Below are 23,832 nucleotides of genomic sequence, written 5' to 3'. Positions count from 1 at the left end.
TTAGAACACTTTTTGGTATTATTCAGGTAGGGTAGAATTTATCACGTTCAAATGTACAGTATAAACCTTTTCTTCCGGTTAACAATCTCTTGCTGTGTGAATCAGATAATCTTAAATTATATTTGCTTTACTTTTAGTTATGCACATGTGCCTGCTAAATAGATGTCTACAATTAAGTCAGATTCATAATTTCATGGTAAAAACAAAAGGTATTTCTGTGAACAGGGAGAAACTGATGATCACATATAGGTTTATTGAGGCTATATACACATCTGCACCATAAATTATTGGACGAGTTTGTGCAGTGATTGCTAAGTATAGAATTGAATACCATGCCAAGACAGTAAAATCAAACAGGCAGGGCATTGCCGTTTGGTATTAAGAGTACAGATCCATAAACAGGGCTAGACTGGGTTGGTGGGACACCAGGAAACACACCAGGCCCCTGCCCTTTGGGACCCACCAACTAAGACTTTCTCTCCCCTAGAACCTTATGTGCTGCAGCCACTGAACTCACTCCTGGCCCCATTTGTGTCCATGAAATAAGGTATGCATGGCGCTGCAGTGACGGCCGGAGGGTTTTTGGATGGGGCGGGGCATGGGGAGGTTGTGGTAGCCCCCGATGCTCCAGCCTTGGTGGGCCCTGGACCCCCCAGTCTAATACTGTCCATAAATACATGTATGGGATCTATTATCCAGATAAAAATCCAGAATCCATCACTTCACAAGGAAACAAGAGGAGAGTTGAAATTGTATTTGCATTTCTTAAATAAAACATTGAATGGAATTGGTTCTTGTCACTTTAAGTGTAAATTCAGTAGCAATGTGTCCAATGATAGCTTACGGGGCCTATACCAGGACTGGGATATGGGGGAAATGCTATGTTTGTATTCTACAGTATGTATGCCATATGACCTTTCTATAAGGAATGCTTAATTCGATTAAACATGCAAATAAAACCATACCTTGATAAAGCAGATTGAGTAAAAAAACATGGACTCTGATTTACTGCCACAGAAGACGTTTATAGCAATTGCCTTTTTCCCTTAACAACCTGTATTTTCTCTCTTAAGTGCAGATTAGGTTTCTAAATCTTCATTGTTTTGGAGACTTTGAAAAGCATGGGTGCCCTTGGGTCAAGTATTTCTTTTCTTGTATTGCCTTGGTATAAGAATATAAGGATAAACCCATTGTGTCAGTATAAATAGCATTTGATTTCTCCATCTGGAATAGCAATCTGAAAAGCGAGATTAATCATTGCAGCGCGTACGTATTCCACATAAATTATGCGAGGTTACTCAAAGACGAATAAACACAATTTTCTGCTACCAAATAAATAAATAAACCACAATACAAAAAAGTCCTGAAAAAGAAAAAGACATTTAAAAAGCATGATAATCCTCAAACTGAACTTTTCATTCAATGTTCTATTAAAAATGACTTGTTTGATCAGTCGGAATTCATTGTCACTAAATCAGACCTGTCTCTTCCACAAATTGCTTCTAAAACCACAGGGGCATAATACTAAACACATTCTTTCTAATGTAGCCCAGAAATAGATCAACATATGCATATTGTAGTTGATCATAGATCTATTTTAGTAAACTGGACTGCCCTGCATCATCCATTCAGTCTAGCAATTGGGAATGCAGGATTTTGTATTTCTGCTGGCAGATCAAACAACTGGCAATTTGTAGGTTTTGATGGGCTCGAACCAAGGACATCCTAGTTGTTGGCTGCTCTCCCTAACCACAGGGGTAGGAGAGCAGCCAGCAAGTGCTCACCTCCTATTCATTCTCCCTTCCACTAGTTTCCCTGGCTATGTTACATCTCCCCAGCAGCTTTTTTTGGTTAGGTCAGGTTAACTAATCAGGGCTGACTTTGCCCTAAAAATCTAGTCCTCATCACTTTCTTTGTCTGAGCATTGGTCTATGCTTTTGAGCACTGTTGCATGTCCATAGCTCCCTGTGCCTTGTTCTGGCTCTTGTTCCTGCTCTTTGACTTACCCTTGTTCTCACCCCTGTCCTTGCTCAATCCTGTCGTTGTTCAGTCCTGTCCTTGCTCAGTCCTGTCCTTGCTCCAGTCATGTTCTTACTCCAGTCCTGTTCTAGTCCCTGCCTTTTTGCCCATCACAATCCTGGTCTCTATGCTCATCCTGTCCTGTCACAGATTCTTCACGACTTTGTCCTGTTCCAGTCCTGTCTCTGTGCCCACTCTGTCTCTACCCTGACTCTTTATTCTTGTCACCCTGATCTTATTCCAGTACCTTTGTCACCCCTTTTTAACTCTTGTCTGCACAATACTAGTCCCTGCCTAAAGGACTCACATCTACCCAACCTTCTCATCTCCTTAATATCCCTCACATAATAGCTAGTATATCCTATCATGTAATAATGTCTTCAATGATTGTTACATATGCTGTGCATGTATTTCCTCTTTAAATAACCAATAAATATTCATAAAAAAATAAGAAAATGCCAAGTCTTCAAACTTTTGTACCTTGTTTAAATAAGTACATCTAATCCTCTTTTCTCAATGCAATAGTTTTCTTAGCATCAGATCCCTGCTGGTACTAAATAGCAAGAGGTCTGCTTGTAAAGCTTCCTGATTGGCACCAAACTGTTAACATTTATTTGTGCCCACGCATATATCAGTAGCAGTGGGTTTTTTTCACCAGATGTTCAATATCCCACTAATGTGAAGGGAACTCTCACCTACTCACTTAACAGTTTTTCTCCTAATTTTCATGCATATCAAACATTTCTATGTTCCAACCGATCCAACTAGTCATCAAGCAGCATCAAGCAATGAGGAACATGCCAATCTTTTATTGGCTGCACTGCTAACGTATTTATACAACTAGTGATTGTTTTCCATCTTGATGCTTAAAATATACAAAAAAAAGTAGAATTCAGTGGACTAATCCTCACAGCTAGAATACCTTCTCCGCAGGTAGAGAAGCACTTATCTCAGGCCTCAAGCCAATTCTAGAATAATATAAGTGCTTGCTTTTGAAAAGCGTGTAAGGAACTATTACTACATTTATGTCTGAATCATTTTCCAAAGTATCCCACCGATACTACGGACAAATTCAAGAGATTATGCACTGACTTTGTTTATTATCTGGCCACATCTCTGGCTTCATCATTGCACAAACAACAATACTTTGAATGGAAATGCTTGTGAGATTTACGGAAATACAACAATTTAAATTCCTATTCTTTTAGAACAATAACCCAAATTAAAGGAAAGCTGATGTAACTGAAATTAGGAAACCACCAAATGTAACATACAGACTATTAATGTAACTCAATGAATTCTGTTTTGTAAAAACTTTTTAAATGAAAAATACGGCCAAATACGTTGAACTGATTTTAATAAACAAACAAAAAGAGTTCAATCGCAACATTGTGATCTGATACTTTTGTTATTTTGTACAGACTTTACCTGCACCCAGGCATGGTGGGCTTTTGTTTTGGGAGTCCATAAATATAAAAAATATATTTATATCAGCAGATATATATTTATGCATACAATTAATTTAATTTGTGCAGAATTCTTTGAACTTAAGTTAAGTATCTATTAAAAACCCAAAGGAAAGCAATGCCAGAACAGTGCTTTTCTGTGCTTCCAGATAATTTCTCTTTGACAGCTAAGTGCATAAGTTATCATTAAATCAGAACATTAAGGTCCCTGCATATGTGCATCTGTAGGAAAGATATATGGTAGCTGCCTTTCTGCTTGACCTAGCTAATATATTATCCCTAGTCACCACCAGAAAGGTGCAATCTATTTATGGATATTAGAAGTGTTACATAGGGTATAATACTCTACTTTCAGGCAGGGCCCTCTTTAACTTTTATTATTGTTGTTTTAGATCTTAAGATTACTCTAGCTTTCTATAATATGCTTTTTATGTGGTGTTATTAAGATGCCTCAATGTTCTATGAAAGCACACATTAGGTGCAACAATATTAAATGTTCTTGTTTTTCAACAAAAAGGAAAATAGTACAGTATGTTGTTTCGCAAATGTCCCGCTTTGAGACCTTCTCCTTCCTATTTTGTATGTCATGTCTTCTAAGTAATGTAGAAAAATGTAACTTTTTAAAAGATTAAGTACTTAAAAAGAACAATGTTAATCCCACACTAAAAGGAAAGACAAATCATACCCCATCTAGTAACCAAACAGCATTAAATATTTTAATACATCAGTCACAACCAGCAGCCGCAATATACCTCATTTTTCAGCAACACTCTGTGACACTCAGAGACACAATATTTCATAATACAATACTTAATTTGCATTGTTTTCCCATCAAGAGACGCATGTTAGCATTTCTCGGCTACGAGCAGCACACAGAACGTGAAAACTGGTAATAAATATAATCTGATTTTACAAACGTTCTACACATTAAGTATTAGAATGTCCTAATCATCCACAAACACAGCAATATGTCAGCACAGCCTGAGGCATCTGATATTTCTGTACAAATGGAGAAATGTAGGGACAGTAGAAGCCCATATTATGGTTTTTTTTTGTTTTATGGTTTCCCTCCTGTCATAAATTCCACTTATGTATTATTTACCCTTTTACTGCTTGGGGGTTTGCAATACATTTTGGAGCAATGAGTTGTGCCCTTTATGTCACTAAAGCTGGCAATGGAGGCAATCAGACCTAGGAAAAACACAGTGAAATAGATTTGGTTTGATTGATGCTAAATAAACACACAGAGAGTGACCGGAGGGGAAGATATTGGGAAAACAACTGGGAACTGTCATCTTTCAGCTCACATACCCCTAATTGCTGGGAAAGCTTTGGATATTGTTGAATTATTTAAAAAAAAAAATACCATATGACAAATATGTTGAAATGAGCCCATTGAAAATCAATCAGAAGGAATTATGTGAACTGTAATAATGTTTCCCCATGAGGTTTATAGCTCTTTTTTAATGAAGATGAAGGTCATCACCAAAGGAAGTCAGGAGAGTAAAATATTTCAATGCTTTGATTAGTATTCTACTGTGTGTGCGCGCTTCTCTATTCTGGTCAAAATCTTCCAGCATTCTCCAACATCAGTACAGAACAGGTGTAGGTGGATAGTGTTGTAGAATGATAAATCTTTCTGCATTGCTTTACAGTATCTCAAGCCAAACGTTATAGGAAATAAACATAATCTGGCCAAACATGCTCTTCCTATTCAATATTTCTTGAATGAAGTTTTGTATTTTGTATGAATTCAAATCCTTCAAACCATTTTGAAAAAAAAAATTGCCAACTGATCAGTCGTAAAGATGAGGCCAAAAGTATCCAGCAAATTAGCAAAATCAATATTTTGTGGACAGCTGGGGTTAGCCACTGGTGGATCGCTGCATTGATATTTTCACTTTCTAGATCAAAAAACAATTTCACCAATTTTATGCATTTTAATATTCATTTTAAACATGAAGATATTTAGCTGCAACTAAACTATATGTATCCACCTCCCTGTGTTATAATGTTGACTATCAATCCAGTTTGCACTTTTAATTGAGATTACTATTGACCATTGCTGATACAAAATGTAAATGAGGGGCTCAAGCAATGCAGAAGGGGTTAGGTAATTCAGTAGGTGGTGAACTGTGATTACTATAAGGACAGTAGACTAAACTGTTACCTCTGGAAACTTATTTAGTGATGGTGCATAGAAATATGTTTCTGGAAAGGTGAGTTATGTGAATACTTAAAGGTGACACTAATTGGCATTCATTTTATACTGGTTGAACCTTGTATATTCGAGAGACCGTCTGCTTGCAGAAATTATTCGCAATCAATGCAGTTATTTATATTGGCTGTTTAATGTTAGTATAATAGTAATGTGATTGAGCATGTTAATTTACCAATTATAAAACAGTTTATGTTTATCTATTATGTTAGATAAGCCCTGTGACCCTCTTAGGGGTACATTTATGAAGATTTGTCTTTGTGTTTGGGCAATCGATTGCAAAAAAAACAGCAAGCGAGTTCAGGAACAAGCTTATTTTTTCCTATAGTCGTTTCCCTGAACACAGGGTGAATCTTCATAAATCTGCCCTTCAGTGTCTAATTTTTGTTATTTTGCTTACTGGCATGGTTATCTTCTAGTTATTAGTTGATGCCATATTGACTTTATAAAGGCTAAGATCATGGATTTTGAATAGACAATAACAATATTGTTTTTATTTGGATAAGTAATTGAGATGTTTAATATTACTCAAGCAAATTGCTAGTGCAATGATGTTAAGTGGCTTTTGGGTTGAGTTGGTAGTTATTCAAGTGTGTATCAGTACATCTCAAACGACCTTTATTATCACTGGCTTCCTTCCCAGAATTTCATTTTGGCCTGTCCTTAACTGAAATTATATTTATTTTAGTGATTTATTACTTCGTATATGTCTTTATTACTGGACAAGGAATAATTGGTTAAAGCTAGATTCCTCTGTTTTCATAATTTTATTTATAATTACTTTTTCTAATTCCTACTACATTTTTTTATTCAGGAAAAGGTCTATGTTTGTAACACAATCTTTATTTAATATCAGACTAACCTTGGAAAATATGGGTGCCAGTGCAATGAGAACAATAAATATATATATATATATATATATATATATATATATATATATATATATATATATATATATATATATATATATATATATATATATATATATATGTATTATATATATATATATATATATATATATATATATATATATGTATTATATATATATGTATTATATATATATGTATTATATATATATGTATTATATATATATATATATTATTATATATATGTATTATATATATATATATGTATTATATATATATATATGTATTATATATATATGTGTTATATATATATATGTGTTTGTTTTATATATATATGTGTGTTATATATATATGTGTTTTATATATATATATGTATTATATATATATATATATGTATTATATATATATATATATATATATATATATATATATATATATGTATTATATATGTATTATATGTATCATATATATATATATATATATATATATATATATATATATATATGATACATATAATACACACACACACACACACATATATATATATATATATATATATATGTGTGTGTGTATTATATGTATCATATATATATATATATATGTATTATATGTATTATATGTATCATATATATATATATATATATATATATATATATATATATATATATATATATATATATATATATATATATATATATATATATGTACACTTGCAATGTTTTTGGGGTTCACTGCCCTGTTCCTTTTTCTGTCTATAGTTTTTACTTTTCACTTCCTGTCTGGCACCTCTGAGCAAGGACTGGATATGTTGGGGGGATTTTCCAAACCTCACCCACCTGTATATAGAAGCACCAGATTACCCACAACCTTGAATAAGAGCAGTGCTACTTATAACATGTTAGAAAACAGTAATATTTACTTTTAATGGAACAAAGGAAGGAGAAAGTAAGAGATTGGAGCAACTACAAACAAGTCAGATTATGCAAGAACAGAAACTTGTGCAAGCATAACACGGAAATTGATAATAAATTGAGGAAGCAGAATAGGATGGGTAAAGGGAAAAAAATATTAAGCAAAAAGGCTGATTTTGGGAGGAAAAGTGTGACACAACATACAATATGTAGGTCAGATAATTGGATAGAACAAAAGAAGGATAGAATGGAAAGAGTGTAGGACAAGAAGAGAGAACATTAAAGTACAGAAAAGAAAGGTAAAAGTAATAAGGAGGTTGTAAACAGTAGGTCAATGACAAAGAAGGGAGCAGCAGTAGACAAAGGGAAGGTTAGAAAAAGGGAAAGTAAAAAAGAAAGGGGTGAGAGAATGGAAGAGCAGGTAAAAAGGCAGCTGGCAGTACAAAAAAGAAGAGTTTAGTGGGCCCTACTCTGTGTTATCAACAAAGGAAATGCTGAGCAAAACAGTTTGAAATGCTGAGAAAAACAGTCTGGGTCTAGAGTGATATACGTATTCTACTGTGAACCTACATGCTTTCTATTTTTTCTTTTGCATGTTTCCTGTTATTGCTTTTTGTGCTCAATGCCATGGAAACCCTATTTATTTATTAATATCATCTTTCTATTTTTCCCAGGCCCAATAAATCACCACAGCCAGTCAACACTGAGGCCTCCTCTTCCACCACCGCACAATCACACGATGTCTCACACACTGTCCCATCACCATTCAACAGCCAACTCCCTAAATAAAAACTCCCTGACTAACAGAAGAAACCAGATCCATGCACCAGCTCCAGCTCCAAACGACCTGGCCACAACTCCAGAATCTGTTCAGCTTCAGGACAGCTGGGTACTTAACAGCAATGTTCCACTGGAAACCAGGTACAGTATTTATTTATTCAAAGGAAGAGTAATGTTAGAATCTACTAATGGCAACCTTAAAGGGTGCTTGCATCCATTTTTAGATACAGAAACAAAGGAAAAGTAATTGTTATTTTTAAATACAATATTTGTTTTCAGTTGTAGGATCTCTGGATTATCCTTACAAATTTATGAGTTGGTAAAAGTTTACAACATGCATGCAGCTACATATGGCCGAAGTATATTATTAGTCGTAGTATTATTTAATTCTGGTAAGCATTCCTACCATCCCCACCATAAAAGTCTTTACTTTGTTACTTCTAATATTAATGGAGATCATTGTGTCCTCTAGAAGGATCTATTAGTGAATATGGACAGAAAGCTTATTATACATAATAATTGTATTCCCTTTATCTTAAGTGCCCTCTTTTTTTGTATAAATAATTCAACGTGAATACTTTTTTTTAATAGTTAAAACTTTCTAAACCCTCCATCAGCTCACTCTATATTCTCAGGACTTTATTTTTATTAATATCACTTTTAGGTACCAAAGGCTAAAAATGAATGTATTCTAGCTGAGACTTTACAAGTACTTTGCAATAGGACTCTAACCCCTTTCTTAATACAGGTCAAAACTTGCTGGTCCTTACTCGCTTGCCTGGGCTTTGGTTATGGAGTAAAAAAACATATTTGTACGGTTTCTTAAATTAACTGTTTATATGTTAGTTACAGTATTGTACATTCTCTTATATAACTGTATAAGGCTTATTCCCTGTGACCTTGATTCACGGATTTGGATCACATTAACCTTTATTTTTTTGTAGTCAAGGCTTCCTGAGGAATAAATACATATAATATATATTTACTTACTGTGCAATACATGGAATGTTTTTAAAATCATTGTTTAGAATCTATATTTAATGAGAGAAAACAACCCACATATCTGATGGACAAATCAATAAATTCAATCACAATGCATGTGTACATTTAGTACCTGAATAAATGCAGCTTATTGCTCCCATTGCAAATGTCATCCTAGGAATGAATGCAAGAAAAAGAAGAGTAATTAACAGGTCCTCCCTAAGACTGATAGTTTAAAGCTAGGTGCTCTATAAAGCTCCAAAAATGTAACTAACTTAAAAATTGTATATGTGTTCGCAAGATGTTAAGAAAAACCTTTCAATCTTATATAAATAAATATCACAGAGGCTGTAAATAACCTGAGGTTCCCATGTAATGTTTTACTAGTACATTGATTTTTTACGGATTGTGATTTATTATCCCACATATCTTGCATTGCATGTGTGTTTAAGCACAAAGTGATGCATGCTGCTTTGTACAATAGTCATAACACAAAACAGACAAGGCAAGGCAGTTGATGAGATCTTTACTAGCTTGCTTATCATGTAGTTGGGGATGAGAATGCAAGAGTAAAATTAAAGCGATACTGTCATGGGAAAAAACATTTTTTTCAAAATGAATCAGTTAATAGTGCTGCTCCAGCAGAATTCTGCACTGAAATCCATTTTCAAAAGAGCAAACAGATTTTTTTATATTCAATCTGACATTGGGCTTGACATATTGTCAATTTCCCAGCTGCCCCAAGTCATGTGACTTGTGCTCTGATAAACTTCAATCACTCTTTACTGCTGTACTGCAAGTTAGAGTGATATCACCCCCCTCCCTTTTTCCCCCCAGCAGCCAAACAAAAGAACAATGGGAAGGTAACCAGATAGCAGCTCCCTAACACAAGATGATAGCTGCCTGGTAGATCTAAGAACAGCACTCAATAGTAAAAACCCATGTCCAACTAAGACACGTTCAGTTACATTGAGAAGGAAAAACAGCAGCCTACCAGAAAGCATTTCTCTCCTAAAGTGCAGGCACAAGTCACATGACTGGGGCCAGCTGGGAAATCGACAAAATGTTTAGCCCAATGTCAGATTTCTAAATTGAATATAAAAAAATCTGTTTGCTCTTTTGAGAAATGGATTGCAGTGCAGAATTCTGCTGTAGCAGCACTATTAACTGAGGCATTTTGAAAAAAACATGTTTTCTGATGACAGTATCCCTTTAAAGAGAACTAATAAAGGTTGGCACTGCAGCTTGAACACGATTTTCCAATCTCAAAACAATTAATGGAATTCTGGAAAATAACACTGCATTGTGGGTAAACAAATGTTGAACGCATGGAAATATTGCATCTTTTTTGTTAAATACGCCTTCTAGTTTCCTTCTGTATATATTTTAACAGACTGGTGACTTAGATTAAAAGCTAATTCATAAATGTGTTCATTTTTGGTTTAATCATAAAGGGATCCTCCAACTAGAAAGAAAATATAAATCTAAACAACTTTCCAATATACATTAATTAAAGATTTTCAATGGTTTTAATGTTTATTTCTGTATTAAAACCAGGGCCGGAACTAGGAGTCGGCAGAACAGTCACATGCCTATGGAGCAATTAATGAGGGGTGCAATGCACGTAACTCTTCTGTCCCCTACCCCAGTTTGGGCCCTTGCCACCCCCCACCAGGAACTGGTTGTTAAGCACTCCCCAAAGTCAGCACACAAGAATAAGTACATGCATGCATGTTCTGTCGCTCACATGGGGGGGGGGGCTTCGTGGCCAGCTGGGTTGTCTAGGGCTCCAAGCTAGCCTGACATGGCCCTGATTAAAATCAATATCTGTCTACATTCCTATCTGAAAAAATACTACAAGCCAACTGATTAACAGCCCTCGAATAGGGTTGTGTGAAACTTTCTGCCAGGTCTCTCGTCAAAAAAACCCCCACTAGACTCAATATTATTGAGGGGGAAAAGTTGTGTGGTTTGCAAAATGTTGGCAACTTTTTGGCAAAGCAAAATTTTACAGATTTACCCATTACTACCCTGGAGAAGAGTTGACTTTTGCAATTTTGTTTTATCACAAACCTGAATCAACAGTGGATAAGGAAACTATCATAGTCAATCTGTGCTGCATTTATCATCCCCCCCCCTCCACCTCCCTTAGGCTCACAGAGTGATCCAGCCCTTCCCTCATCTTGTTCCATTGTGAAGTGATGGATTTTGAAATTGAAAGTCCCTCTGCCTTCCAGAGAATGTGTGCACCACCTGCTATGGGAATTAAAGTCCCATAATCCATTGCTTCACAATGGAACAAGGTGAGAGAGGGGTTGTGTTACAGTGTGACCTAGTGGGAGTTCTAATAAATAACATGGCTTCCTTTAAATCTGTGTAATAAGATATGCCTTTGGAAAAAAATCCAGTTATATTAATTTTTGGAAGTTTAAATGAGCCCATGTCACAACGAGGTAAATATCCCCTTCAAATTCAGACCCAGAGAAAACAACAACTTCTTGTTTTTTACATTTATGAATATTGATAATATTAAAACCACTAAACATTTTCTCTATCCAGGAGATAAATATGAATAAAAAGTACTTAAGACAATTCCAGATATTTTGAAATCTGCTTTCAGTTCTCGGCAAATGCAAACTACTCCATTAGCAATACGTTGTTTTGTTTTTCTAGTGGCAAAAAAAAAGAATTTAATAATGATGCATTTTATCATGTCAGTTAATGAGCTGGAGTTGGTCAAAATTTACAGAGCTGCTAGGGGAGTTTCATAGTTCATAGTTTTACTCTTGTAAATAGAATCATTTTTGTTTAATACTAAATGTTTGTTTTTAAATTATGCATAAGCAATAGATGTCTTTAGACAATATGTTAATTCTGAAAACTTGAATTTATTTATATTTAAATCCTCAATAACAATAGTCCTTCTCACACTTCACTTGACTATTGCTAAGGTTTTTTTTTTTACTAATCCATTTTACAGTAGTTTAGACTGCAATTTTTTGTTGATTTTGTAATATTTTGTCATGTATGTGTAATATAATTTCAAGGGAAATGTTCACCTTTTAGTTTGCTATAGATGGACTTATTCTAAACAATTCTTCATTTAGCCATCATTATTTAATTGAGTTCAACCTCCTCTTTTGGTCATACTTTGGCTTAAAGTAATGTTCGATCAATAAAAATCCTTTTAATCTGAAATACCAGACAGCAAACAACAATTAGCCACCAATATGAACTTTAGAGACATGAAGGGACTGCTTTAGCAAAGATCAAATTTGGAAATTCTCAGGATACTCATGATTTGATCTTTTTTTTTATCAAGCAGAACCAATATTACCACTCCATAATATATATCAGATATAAAATAAATCCGAATCTAAAACTGCCACCCAGATCTGAAAGTTTGGATTTCTTTGGGTGTGGGACTGCACTATAGTTTATGAACCACACATTTACTGAAGTATAGTTAAAATCAGTTACAATAAAGGGGTCATTCACTAAACTCCGAATGCAAAAATCTTAAAAAATGTGTCATTTTGTTTTATAAAACAATGAGTTTTCGGGTGAAAATTCTGGAGAAAATTCTGGAAAAATCGTGAAAATCAGATGGAAAAGTTCATGAAAATCAGATTTTTTTCCAGCAAAGCATATTTTCTGGAAAATGTAATAATAAATAAGCTGAAAAAACCCGAGTGGATTTGATCGGAGTTTGTAGCAGAAAATATTGAGATAAATTCGGACTTTGATAAATAACCTCCTAAGGGGCAAATTTACTAACCTCGAAGGCTTTGCTCACAGCACAACACTTCGCCAGGTGTAGATTCGCTTGGACAACACTAATTCACTAAAATCGAAAGTTGTGTCCAGGGCGCCGAATGCTGGTGAAGTTGCGCTAGTGTTACTGCAGCAGCCTGGTCTGAGGTGGCAAAGGCAAGTCTGGCGCAAGAGGTAACGTTCAGTAAAATCTGCATCTTAGTGAATTTCTGTAGTTACGTCCATTTGCCAGATCGCAAATTCGCCAGGCGTTAAGGATCGAGGTGCTGCTAGAGTCTATCTCCTTCGCTAGCGAAGTTACGCACGCGACCGTAAGTAAATCGGCAAAATACCAAAATGACGTCACGCTGGTGAATTTTCATCATTAGTCACTTCACCCTTTAGTAAATATGCCCCTAAGAGTCTATTAAAGACTGAATGGGTCAATCAAAGTTTGAACATGGGTTGGCTTCATTATTAATTTATATTTGGCAGAAGCTATTTATTGCCTGTGCCATGTATGTCTAAAGCAAAGGTTGCCATCAAGCTGATAAACATTACTTCCTGGCAAAAAATGTGTTAATTTTTTTCTGATCTAACTTTCCATACAATTACCCAAAAATTGGCCCATCACATCACACATTTTTCTAGTGATCTGTGTAACACACCTGGCCCTATTGACTTGCGTGGCCAAGGCACCATGATCCTTAAGATCTCAAAACAGTTATTGTAATCCACAAAAGAACCCTTTATTTCTACAAATGAAAGGAAGCATAGATTGCCTCAAAATGAACAGTATATAATATGAATCTTGACTGGGTCCTATGTAACCATATGGAGAATTTTTTTAAAAAATATGTGTAATGGGAACAATTAATTTTTGCATCACATTGCCATTTTAATGGTTCAGATCTATCAAAGTATGAACCTTCTCATCTGCCAATGGTAACAGATTTACATTAAGCACTAGTGTACAGTGTACGTAATAAAAGGTTTTATTAGAAACATTATTTTGCAACAGTAAGAAAAACTCACTTCAAGCGAAGCAGCTCTTAAAAAAGAGCTATTGGCAAATAAAAAATGCAATACAATAACTCCCAAACCAACAATATCACAGTGACATGCTAATTTATATTCTTAATTTTTTGAATGTTTGTTCTGTTTATGACTTTTTAAACATTCTGCCATTAGTGCATAATTTGGCACAACTCATGCAATGCTGGTGTAAGCTCTCCCTGGTATGTAGATGCCTTCACTGAGCTTCCTCTGCACAGAAATGATCTGCTATTCCGGCTGCTGTCCTGTGTGCTTCCCGATTTTTCACTTAAGTATACTCGTTTTACCTCTGCCTGTTTTGGAGCTCTATAATGCCACTTTGAGTAATAACTTTAGCACTAGATTTTTAAAAATACACAACCGGTATTTATAAGTATTTGTTTGTCCTGATGAAGGCAAGCAGAAAACCCATGAGGCATTCAGCCAGTTGCACATAAGCAAATACAGAAGAAACTTACATAATTTGCAGTTCAGTAGCCTTGGAAACTTTAAGCAGGTGTATATGATAAACCCTCAGGGACCATGGCCATGTATTTTTTTTATCAGGCTAAGACTGACTTAGCCTGATAGGCTTGGAGTGACTGAAATTAATTTACATTCACCCAAATCATCCACAGGATGAAGGAAAAAAAATATTCGCATAAGCAGCATGGCAGGACCAATAACCTTGGAAACTTTAAGCAGACATGCCAAGCCCCCTACACAATTCCAAAACCTTAATCTGCCTTCTAAATGCTTTTAATTGTTTTTTTTTAATATTGTAGGGAACAAAACTATACCTTGTGTGAGAGGGTAGGTATAACTATAGTTACATAAAAAGTTAAAGATATCTTTCCCACATCCATGTGACTATTTAAGCAATAGAAAAGTTGATACAACTTTTTCAGCTAATACATACCTCCAATCCATGTTGGCACTACTATACAGTAGTTATAGTGACATGCAAGAGGATAATATATAGTGAATAAAGTACCCCATATTGTAAAATATAAGGATATAATAAGTCACCCAGAAGTTCCATGACCATATAATACACAAGTTTTAGTGAGTCATGTGACAAAAATGACATCACTACTCACCGTTTAGAACTGATGACATCAATTTACAGGATATTCATTCATCTTTTGTGTAGTATATTGTTTTGTTGTAAATAGGGAGGTTTCTTAACATTTCTTCATGGTTTGTACTTGGTCTGGTTAATTACTGAAATTTGTAATTACCACAATTGAAACTAGCAAAGCAGTCTTCATGTCGATCTACGGTATAAACTAGTGACACAATGGAAAACTCTTAGGGGCAAATTCACTAAGCGCCTAACGCTAGCGTCAATTTGCTAGCGTTGGGCATTTTTGTTACTTCGCAAATTCACTAACGAACGCTGGCGTAACTTCCTTAGTGTTACTTCGCACCCTTACGCCTGACGAATTTGCGCAATGGACGTAACTACGCAAATTCCCAGGCCTTTGTAGTGCTGCTACATATTCCTCCATTGAAATTTGAATTTGGCGCCGTATGCAAATTAACCAAATGCTAGCATAACTTCGCTTTGCTTAGCGAATCAATGCTAGCGCAACTTCGCAACCTTATGCTACCCCTGAGCGCAACTTCGGCTTTTAGTGAATTTGCGGAGCGCTGGCGAAACTACGCCTGGCAAAGTGTGGCGAAGTGAGGCGAAGTTACGCCTGGCGCAACTACGGATCTTAGTGAATTTGCCCCCTAATGTTTCCAAATATTCTTAATCCATATGCTCTTAGACAGAATTGCAGGGTCAGATTGAAATACAATCATTCAAGCAGGAATTGAAACCAGTGGGACAAGGCAACAAAACCCAGAATGGGCACTGAAATAATTGATTTGCTAATCAATGCTGCAACCTGATGAAAATTTCAAATTTGAAATGGTTCTAAAAAGGCATGGCTTGACATCCACAAACAGCCCAGCTAATAGTACTGTAACATTGATTTGTTTTGTTTTTAGAATTTTTAATTCATCATTCTCATTTTTCACACTAACAAAAGTTGCTAAAAGTCAAGTCAACTATAATACAGTAAATGGGTAACATTGATGAGATACAGAACAGAGCTTGTTATGCTAAATAGGTTATAACAAAGTATTTCGGCAGAGTTAGGGACCTGATTTTAGTATGTAAGAATGTATTTGTAGGTATTACAGGTATGGGACATGTAAATCCACAATGCCTCAGGACCAGTGGTTTTCCAGATCAGGGCCAAGCCAATAGGGCGCCCTAGGCAAAACTGGCCGGCAACCTAGCACCCACCGGCAACCCCCCCCTGTGTGTGTGTGCGTGAACGCGCAAACGCGCACCGTGACGTAAAGGGGGGCAGTGACAGAGTGGAGGGGAGGGCCAGAGTGAGAAGGGGAAATGGCAGAGGGGAGTGCCAAAGTGGCGAGGGGAAGTGGTAAAGACCAGGGCCGGAGTTGAGAGGGGAGGAGGGAGGCAGTGGGGAGGCGAAGTGGCAGAGGGGAGGGTCAGAGTAGGGAGGGGAAGTGGCAGAGAGGAGCAAAGCTGGAAAGAATCAGAAGAAAAAGCTAAATAATTCTAAAATTACAAAAAATAAATAATGAATTTAATTAAGTTTCTCAGAAATGGCAATTCTATAACATACTAAAAGTTATCTTAAATGTGAACACTTTAATATCTACAGTTCATTTAGTATAGGTATCAGTATATGTATCAGTTTGTATATTTGGATGTATATATAGGTCTGTATAGGCATGTGGATATATGTGTAATGTTAAGTTTATTTAAAAGTCAATAGAAAAATGCCATCAAATGTGAAAACATTAACGTGCTGAAGCATTGACAGCTCCAAATTGTAGCTGAAGAAATGTAATGCAATATAAGCCAAACAATATTCTAGAATACACACAAAAGTGGTGTAAATATATCTCCACTTGAACAGTCTGATTCAATTGCTAACAGAAGTGGAAATACCTTAACAGTCTATATTTCCTTTCCTTGGTCTGCAATGGAACGTGAAGAGCTTACGAGAACGAATTATAGTGCATAAATCATGAAATCACAATGCACCACATATCCTTGGAGATGATATGAAATATGCTGTACTTTTTTTTCTGTGTCTTGTCTCTCCAGCATTGCCCAAACTCAGAAATACATTTACTCTGTTTGAAATGTTCTGTAACCCCATTCTCAGTACCTCATCATTTAATAACAATGGGGCCAATTTTATTTTTCTACCCCCCCCCACTGCACCTTCATTAATAACAAATAGAGTTTTGTATTCACTCCTCTGCATAGTTTATATTCTTTCTTAGCTTCTATATTATCCAGAGGCAGATAACAATATTGAAATAATTTGACATACAACAAAACGTCTTTCAGACATGGCATTGTCCGGAAAATTGTGTTGCGACTTTTGGATTTACTATTATTTCAATATGGTATTATATTTAAGGGTCTTTATTTTAAATACAGGTACAGAACCTGTTCCCTAGAATGCTCTGAACCTGGGGTTTTCCAGGTAAAAGGGTCTTTCTATAATTTGGATTACTATACTTCAAGGGGCAGATTTATCAAGGGTCGAAGTGAATTCGAGGGAATTTTCAAAGTAAAAAAAAAATCTAAATTCAAAGTAATTTTTTGGATAATTCGACCATCGAATAGGATACTACGACTTCGAATTTACTTTTACCATTCGATAATCTAAGTACTGTCTCTTTAAAAAAAACTTCGACTTCAATACTTCGCCAACTTAAATCTGCCGAATTGCTATTAAGCCTATGGGGGACCTCCTGTGTGTTTTGATAAGTTTTTTTAAAGTCAAAGGATTTTTTGGGAAAATTGTATGATCGTACGATAAAATCATTCGAACCGTTCGATTCGAAGTACGATCGTACTACGATCTGAATATGATCATACGATGTATAAATTCGAATGTCGGAGGATTCTATTCGATGGACGAATTTTCGACGTTTTTTCTACTTCGAAATTCGACCCTTGATAAATCTGCCCCTAAGTCTGCTAAAAATCATTTAAACATGAATGAAATAGAATTGGTTTGCATCCAATAAGGATTCATTATATTTTGGTTGGAATTTGTTTTTTAACAAAAAGAAAACTGAATTAATTGAAAAAAATTATTTGAATAGAATGTATATAGAATTGAATCTATATATATATATATATATATATATATATATATATATATATATATATATATATATATATATATATATATATATATATATATACACATACACACACACACACACACACACACACACACACACACAGTATATAGTCCAATAAAGAAAAAAAACCAGCACCAAGGGTCTTTGGAAATGAAAAAAGTTGTATTAACACATATGTATCACTGACGTTTCGGCCCCTATTGGGACCTTTTTCAAGGTACAAATACATATAAAAAAAGTCAATTAAATAGAAAACACCCCCCCCCCTCATGTGACTGTGCCTGTGACATCATGTGCATTATTTAACCCCTCGTATGGCTGACTAACCGCAATTGTGCAATTAAGAGCTGCTAAAATTTCTCTCTCAAAAATGCAATCAAAAAATTTCAAATCATGTACAGCTCCATGTTCAGGTTAAAACACGGTTTAAAACTCAGTGTAAACACATTTAAAATAATCCCTATGTATAATTTAGACCAATACTATTTCTAATCTGTTACATAACTTTGTGATAACCATAGGAAGGTACCCATACAGTATTTTATTGTTTAACATCAAAGGGCTTATATATTTAGTTAGCTGAGTAGGAGATGGAGCAAATCAATACTGCATTGCTCACCCGGAGGCACACCATTTTTTTCTGTTGTATTTGTTATGAAATTTAAAAACACTGCAACGCCAAATGGACACTGCAACAATGTAGATTTTCTTTCTTAAAACTGCTTAAACCACTTTAATTTATGTATTAAAGGAAGTAATCATTCTTGCTGTTCTTGAGGAAAATTAAAACATAGTACATAGACTGGAAGCAGACAACATTTCTGTCCTACAGTATAAAATTCTCTAAGCTTGGAAAATCACTTTTCCTCAGTGAATAACTTGCGTTAAAGAGGTACAACACATTGTTTTGATAATTACTAGAAAAATGTGGAGTCTTTAAAAATCTCCATCTTGGCTTTATAATCGTCAGGTATAGCGCTTTTTCTATGTAATGCTTACATAATTGCGGCATTTGAGGAACAATGCAGTATTGTATAGCAGGATCAGAGAATGTAGCTAATCCAATGGGCAATTCATGTTGCTTTGTTTTTCAAAACAGAACAGCTTGCGCTGGAAAAAGGGAAAAAAAAAAAAATTGGTTTGTTCAAAGAAAAATCTGCAACAAAAGCAATTTAAAGTAAAATAAGATTACATACTATAAAAGGAACAACACCTTTTAAAAGTAAATCCCCTTGAAAAAGAACACATAGGGGCCCATTTACTAAGGGTCAAAGTGAATATTCGACTTAAAAAACATTGAATTTCGAAGTAATTTTTGGGTACTTCGACCATCGAATAGGGCAAAATTCGATTTGAATTGAAAAAACGTCAAATATTCGACCATTCGTAAATTGAAGTACTGTCTCTTGCTATGTTAGCCTATGGGGACCTCCTAGAACCTATAGGCAGTATTTGGCTATGTTTTTAGAAGTTTTTTTTTGAAAATCGAACACATGCTAGTTTATTATCTGATAATTCAAGTTGATAACCATGATGCGTTGACTTGACAACCTGGATGAACTGAATTTTATGTAAAGAATAATTTGACATGATTGTCCTTATTTCCTGATAATTACGTTCTCTCTATGGGGTATATTTATCAAAGTGACGTTAGAGATCGCCTCAGACCTCTAGAGCGAAATTCTGTGGGATTTTTTTTCTATGGGATTTTTTTTTTGAAAGTTTATCCTTTGATAAATACACCTTCAAAATCCCATAGAATTGAATGGAGAGTGCCGGAATTTCACTCTAACTTCACTCTTTGATAAATATACCCCTATGTATTTTCATTGGTTATGGGAACGCACTTTCCCCACTTTGCTTATATATTTAGGGCAATAGGACCTGCAGAGCAGCAGACCCAGTGGCCCCGGGTCCACTCCCTGCCTGAAATTACTGCTCCCAAACTCCCTCCCTGGCATCGGTCGTAGGAGGAGGGGACTTTGTAGTTGGGGAGTGTATGGGCCCCTGAGGCAGCAGCCCAGATAGGTCCCAGCCCCCCCCCCCACGTCCAGTCCAACGGTGTGCCAAACAGAGATTTTGCTATATTCTTGGGGCATGTCTCTGTGCTCTATTTTGGAGCGCATTGACCTGCAGCAATTCTCCTATGTGTAAATCATGGTACACAGTGTTAAAAAACATGGTGGGTTAGACCTGTCTTTTGCACCTTACCCTACACATTTTAAAGAACTATATGGCGTAAAGTGACAAGTGAATATTAGTAAATCATACAACTTGATAAATAACATCACTTTTTCTACTGCGTTTTTCTCCTCGGTCCCATTGATGTATTTCGCAAGCTTTTAGGTGGTGTAAAATTATAGCATAAACTTCTTTAGTAAATAAACACACCCATTTTACCTGTAATAGATTCTGCCTGCTGATTTTAGAAAAGTTAAGAAATGGTAGTAAACCATAAGTAAGGAGCGTGACATAGCTTTGTTAACCCTTTCAACTTTTTTTCAGGGCATAAAACAATTTATAGAGATTTGTAATGGAGCAATTTGTAGAGCTTTATAATACAGCTTTATAATTATATTATAATAGCACAAAGTAAGGTAAACTAAGTAGATAAATTAAGAAAACTATTTTAATTTTTCTGTAGAGTAGTAGTTGGATCAACAGTCAAAAATGATTTCATGGCTGGTCAGCCTTTAGCGAAGGGAGCAATTCCAGAAAGCTCTATGTGCTTATAACACATAGGGGCACATTTACCTAATTAACCCTCGATATTCGACCATCGAAGTAAAATCCTTCGACTCCGAATATCGAAGTCGAAGGATTTTGCGCTATTCCTACGATCGAAGGAATAATCATTCGATCGAACGATTAAATCCTTCGCATTGAACGTTTTGAAGGATTTTAATCCATCGATCGAAGGATATTCTTTCGATTCTTCCCCATAGGCTAAAATTGGCCTCAGTAGGTTTTAGGTGGCGAACTAGGGGGTCGAAGAATTTTTTAAAGAGACAATACTTCGACTATCGAATGGTCGAATAGTCTAACGATTTTTAGTTCGAATCGTTCGATTCGAAGTCGAAGGTCGTAGTCGAAGGTCGAAGTAGCCCTATTCGACCATTCGAAATTCGAACTTTTTTCCTCTATTCCTTCACGCAAACTAAGTAAATGGGCCCCATACTGTACATGTGTATAGTGACGGGTGAAAAATTCATGATACTCGATGCGGGCTTCAATTTTGGACGCGTGTCCGCAAAGTTGCTTGAGTCAATTTCTATGCAGGCGTTAAAGTCAAAGGGCGTCTGAATAGTGGTGACGTGAGGCGATTTTGACGTTAGTGACTTTTCGGATGCGTGTCCAGAATTTTCGCTAATTTATTCGCCGGCTTCAAATCGTGTAAATTTGCCACGAATTTGCACCAGGCAAATTTATTTGCACATCACTACATGTGTATTGTGCCCATGGTCAGTTAGGAGTTATATATTGCTAGAATGTCAAAAACAGGTTTATTTGGTGCTTAATACATTTCTATTTTACGCTAAAGTGTGAAATGTATAAATGGAAAAATAATTTATCCAGAGGAACAACCTCTACAGCGTAGAATGCATCTTGCCTTTATTATTTCCAGTGGCATATTATGTGCTCTTTAATTGCCGGACTTTGAGGTCATTTTTCCATTTTAAAGAGAGCGGCACAAAGACTTAATTTCCATTTTTACACAAATAAATGAAACCTTTAGGGGTGTCCTTTTGATTCGGTATTATTTTATAGGCTGTTTTGCTCTACTGGCAGCTTTTTCCACCTTGTCACAATCTTCCCCATACAATTTATTTTAATTCTGCTATTTTCTTTGTCATCACTTGCTGCTGGCAGTGTATTAATCACCGCAGTGGAGTTGCTTTAAAGGCAAATCCATAATAAAGAATATCCTCTTATCCTGTTTTGATCTTGTTCCCCATGTGCTCTGTTTCTGAGATGCTTATATCAATAAAGCTGAACAAACCAGCCAGTAATCCATGAGTAGTATAAAGAAAGGCTGTAGCGGCACGCACTCCGGTTCAGTAAAATTCAACTTTTATTTATCTTATGTGATACATAATAAAAGCATCAACGTTTCGGTCCATGGTCTGGGACCTTTGTCAAGATGCATTAACCAATGAGTTAATGCATCTTGACAAAGGTCCCAGACCATGGACCGAAACGTTGATGCTTTTATTATGTATCACATAAGATAAATAAAAGTTGAATTTTACTGAACCGGAGTGCTTGCCGCTACAGCCTTTCTTCTATGATACAACATTGACACAGCACCCGGAAGCTGAATACCGGAGTTGAATATCAAAGTATAGCGTGTGCGGACGCCGACGGCATTATATATAATATATATATATATATATATATATATATATATATATATATATATATATATATATATATATATAAAATATAGACCCATCTCTCACTCCCCTGGATAAAAAAAAAGGTACCCTACACTGTTTACCAGTGCGGACTTCTAAAAACCCTTGTTTTGCTAAATTGCTTCCTAATAGCAAGCAACACAAATAAGTCCTCAGGCATTTATGTTACTTTAGACCGAAAACAAGCAAAAAAAATGTGTAACAATAACGTGCCAGCCCCCCCCCCCCTCCCCCGGAAAGAAAATCTTTGGAGATACCTGGCATGCAAATAAACTCCTACCAGGCCCTCCACCCACCTGCTGATTGCGTCTCCCACTCCCAAGTCAGCTTGTATGAGTGTAGGTAAGAGTAGATAGGGTCAAGGGTTTGTAATAACCGTTGAGGAACTATACCCTATGGTCAAGGTCCCCCTGCGACCACAGGGTCTGCTTCCTTTATAGTTACGACATTGATAGTATGCATATATAGTTGGTTTTGTACTTTGTTGAAGCAATCCAGAAAAAGCAGTATGAATATTATGTTTATACACTGCATATTTTATATGTTTATTCTGCAAGTTAGGTTACCAGATCATGTGGAAAAATGGGGACACTTCTAGAAAACCCTTGAGTGATCAAAATTATATTCTAACCATAAGAGACAAATACATTCTAAGCCATTATGAGAGCTTACTTATTGATCATAGTTCGTTACACATAAATAATGCAGCCTGACCATATATACGGTATTATACAAACCTAGGCTCCTATCACACACACACACACACACTGAACCAAGCTCATATGACATGTTAAATCAGTAGATCAGAAAGCTGGAGCAGTATAGTGAGAGCTATAGTATTGATTACCACGGGGCTTTTATTTTTACTGTGAGAGCTGAGAAGTGACATTCTCGCCATGAAGTGCTTGTACCGGCAGATACATTAGACAGTGTTAAGAAATGGCTGACTGCCTTTTTAGCAAGAGAGATAAGTAAGTACCTTCATAATGGGAAATTAAAAATGCCCCATATGAAGTCACTAATATAATTCATTATATTAAAACTCGGTGCTAAATGAGCCACACAGTTGCACATGTGCGATTTCTTTTAAAGGAGCAGTATAATACCATATTTAACAGAAACTCGATTAGAAATGAAATATCTATGGATTCAGGGGTGAAGGGATCAGACTTAGAAGGAGATGGTAGTTAATTG

The 23,832-nt window shown here is 35.7% G+C and overlaps 1 protein-coding gene across 5 annotated transcripts in view; it reads left to right on the top strand.

The window, feature by feature from the left end:
- LOC108710917 (teneurin-2) overlaps window positions 1-23,832 on the top strand; it is a 1,136,107-nt gene that overhangs the window by 752,598 nt on the left and 359,677 nt on the right. For all 5 annotated transcript variants that reach the window (XM_041586173.1, XM_041586172.1, XM_041586171.1 and 2 more), the window contains one exon: window positions 8,155-8,401. In XM_041586173.1, coding sequence (XP_041442107.1) covers window positions 8,155-8,401 — 247 coding nt within the window. The remainder of the gene's footprint in view (window positions 1-8,154; window positions 8,402-23,832) is intronic.

Source organism: Xenopus laevis, chromosome 3L (assembly GCF_017654675.1).
Source record: "Xenopus laevis strain J_2021 chromosome 3L, Xenopus_laevis_v10.1, whole genome shotgun sequence".
NCBI classification, from domain to species: domain Eukaryota; kingdom Metazoa; phylum Chordata; class Amphibia; order Anura; family Pipidae; genus Xenopus; species Xenopus laevis.
Note: the sequence above shows the minus strand (reverse complement) of the source record. Positions and strands in the feature narration are given on the sequence as shown.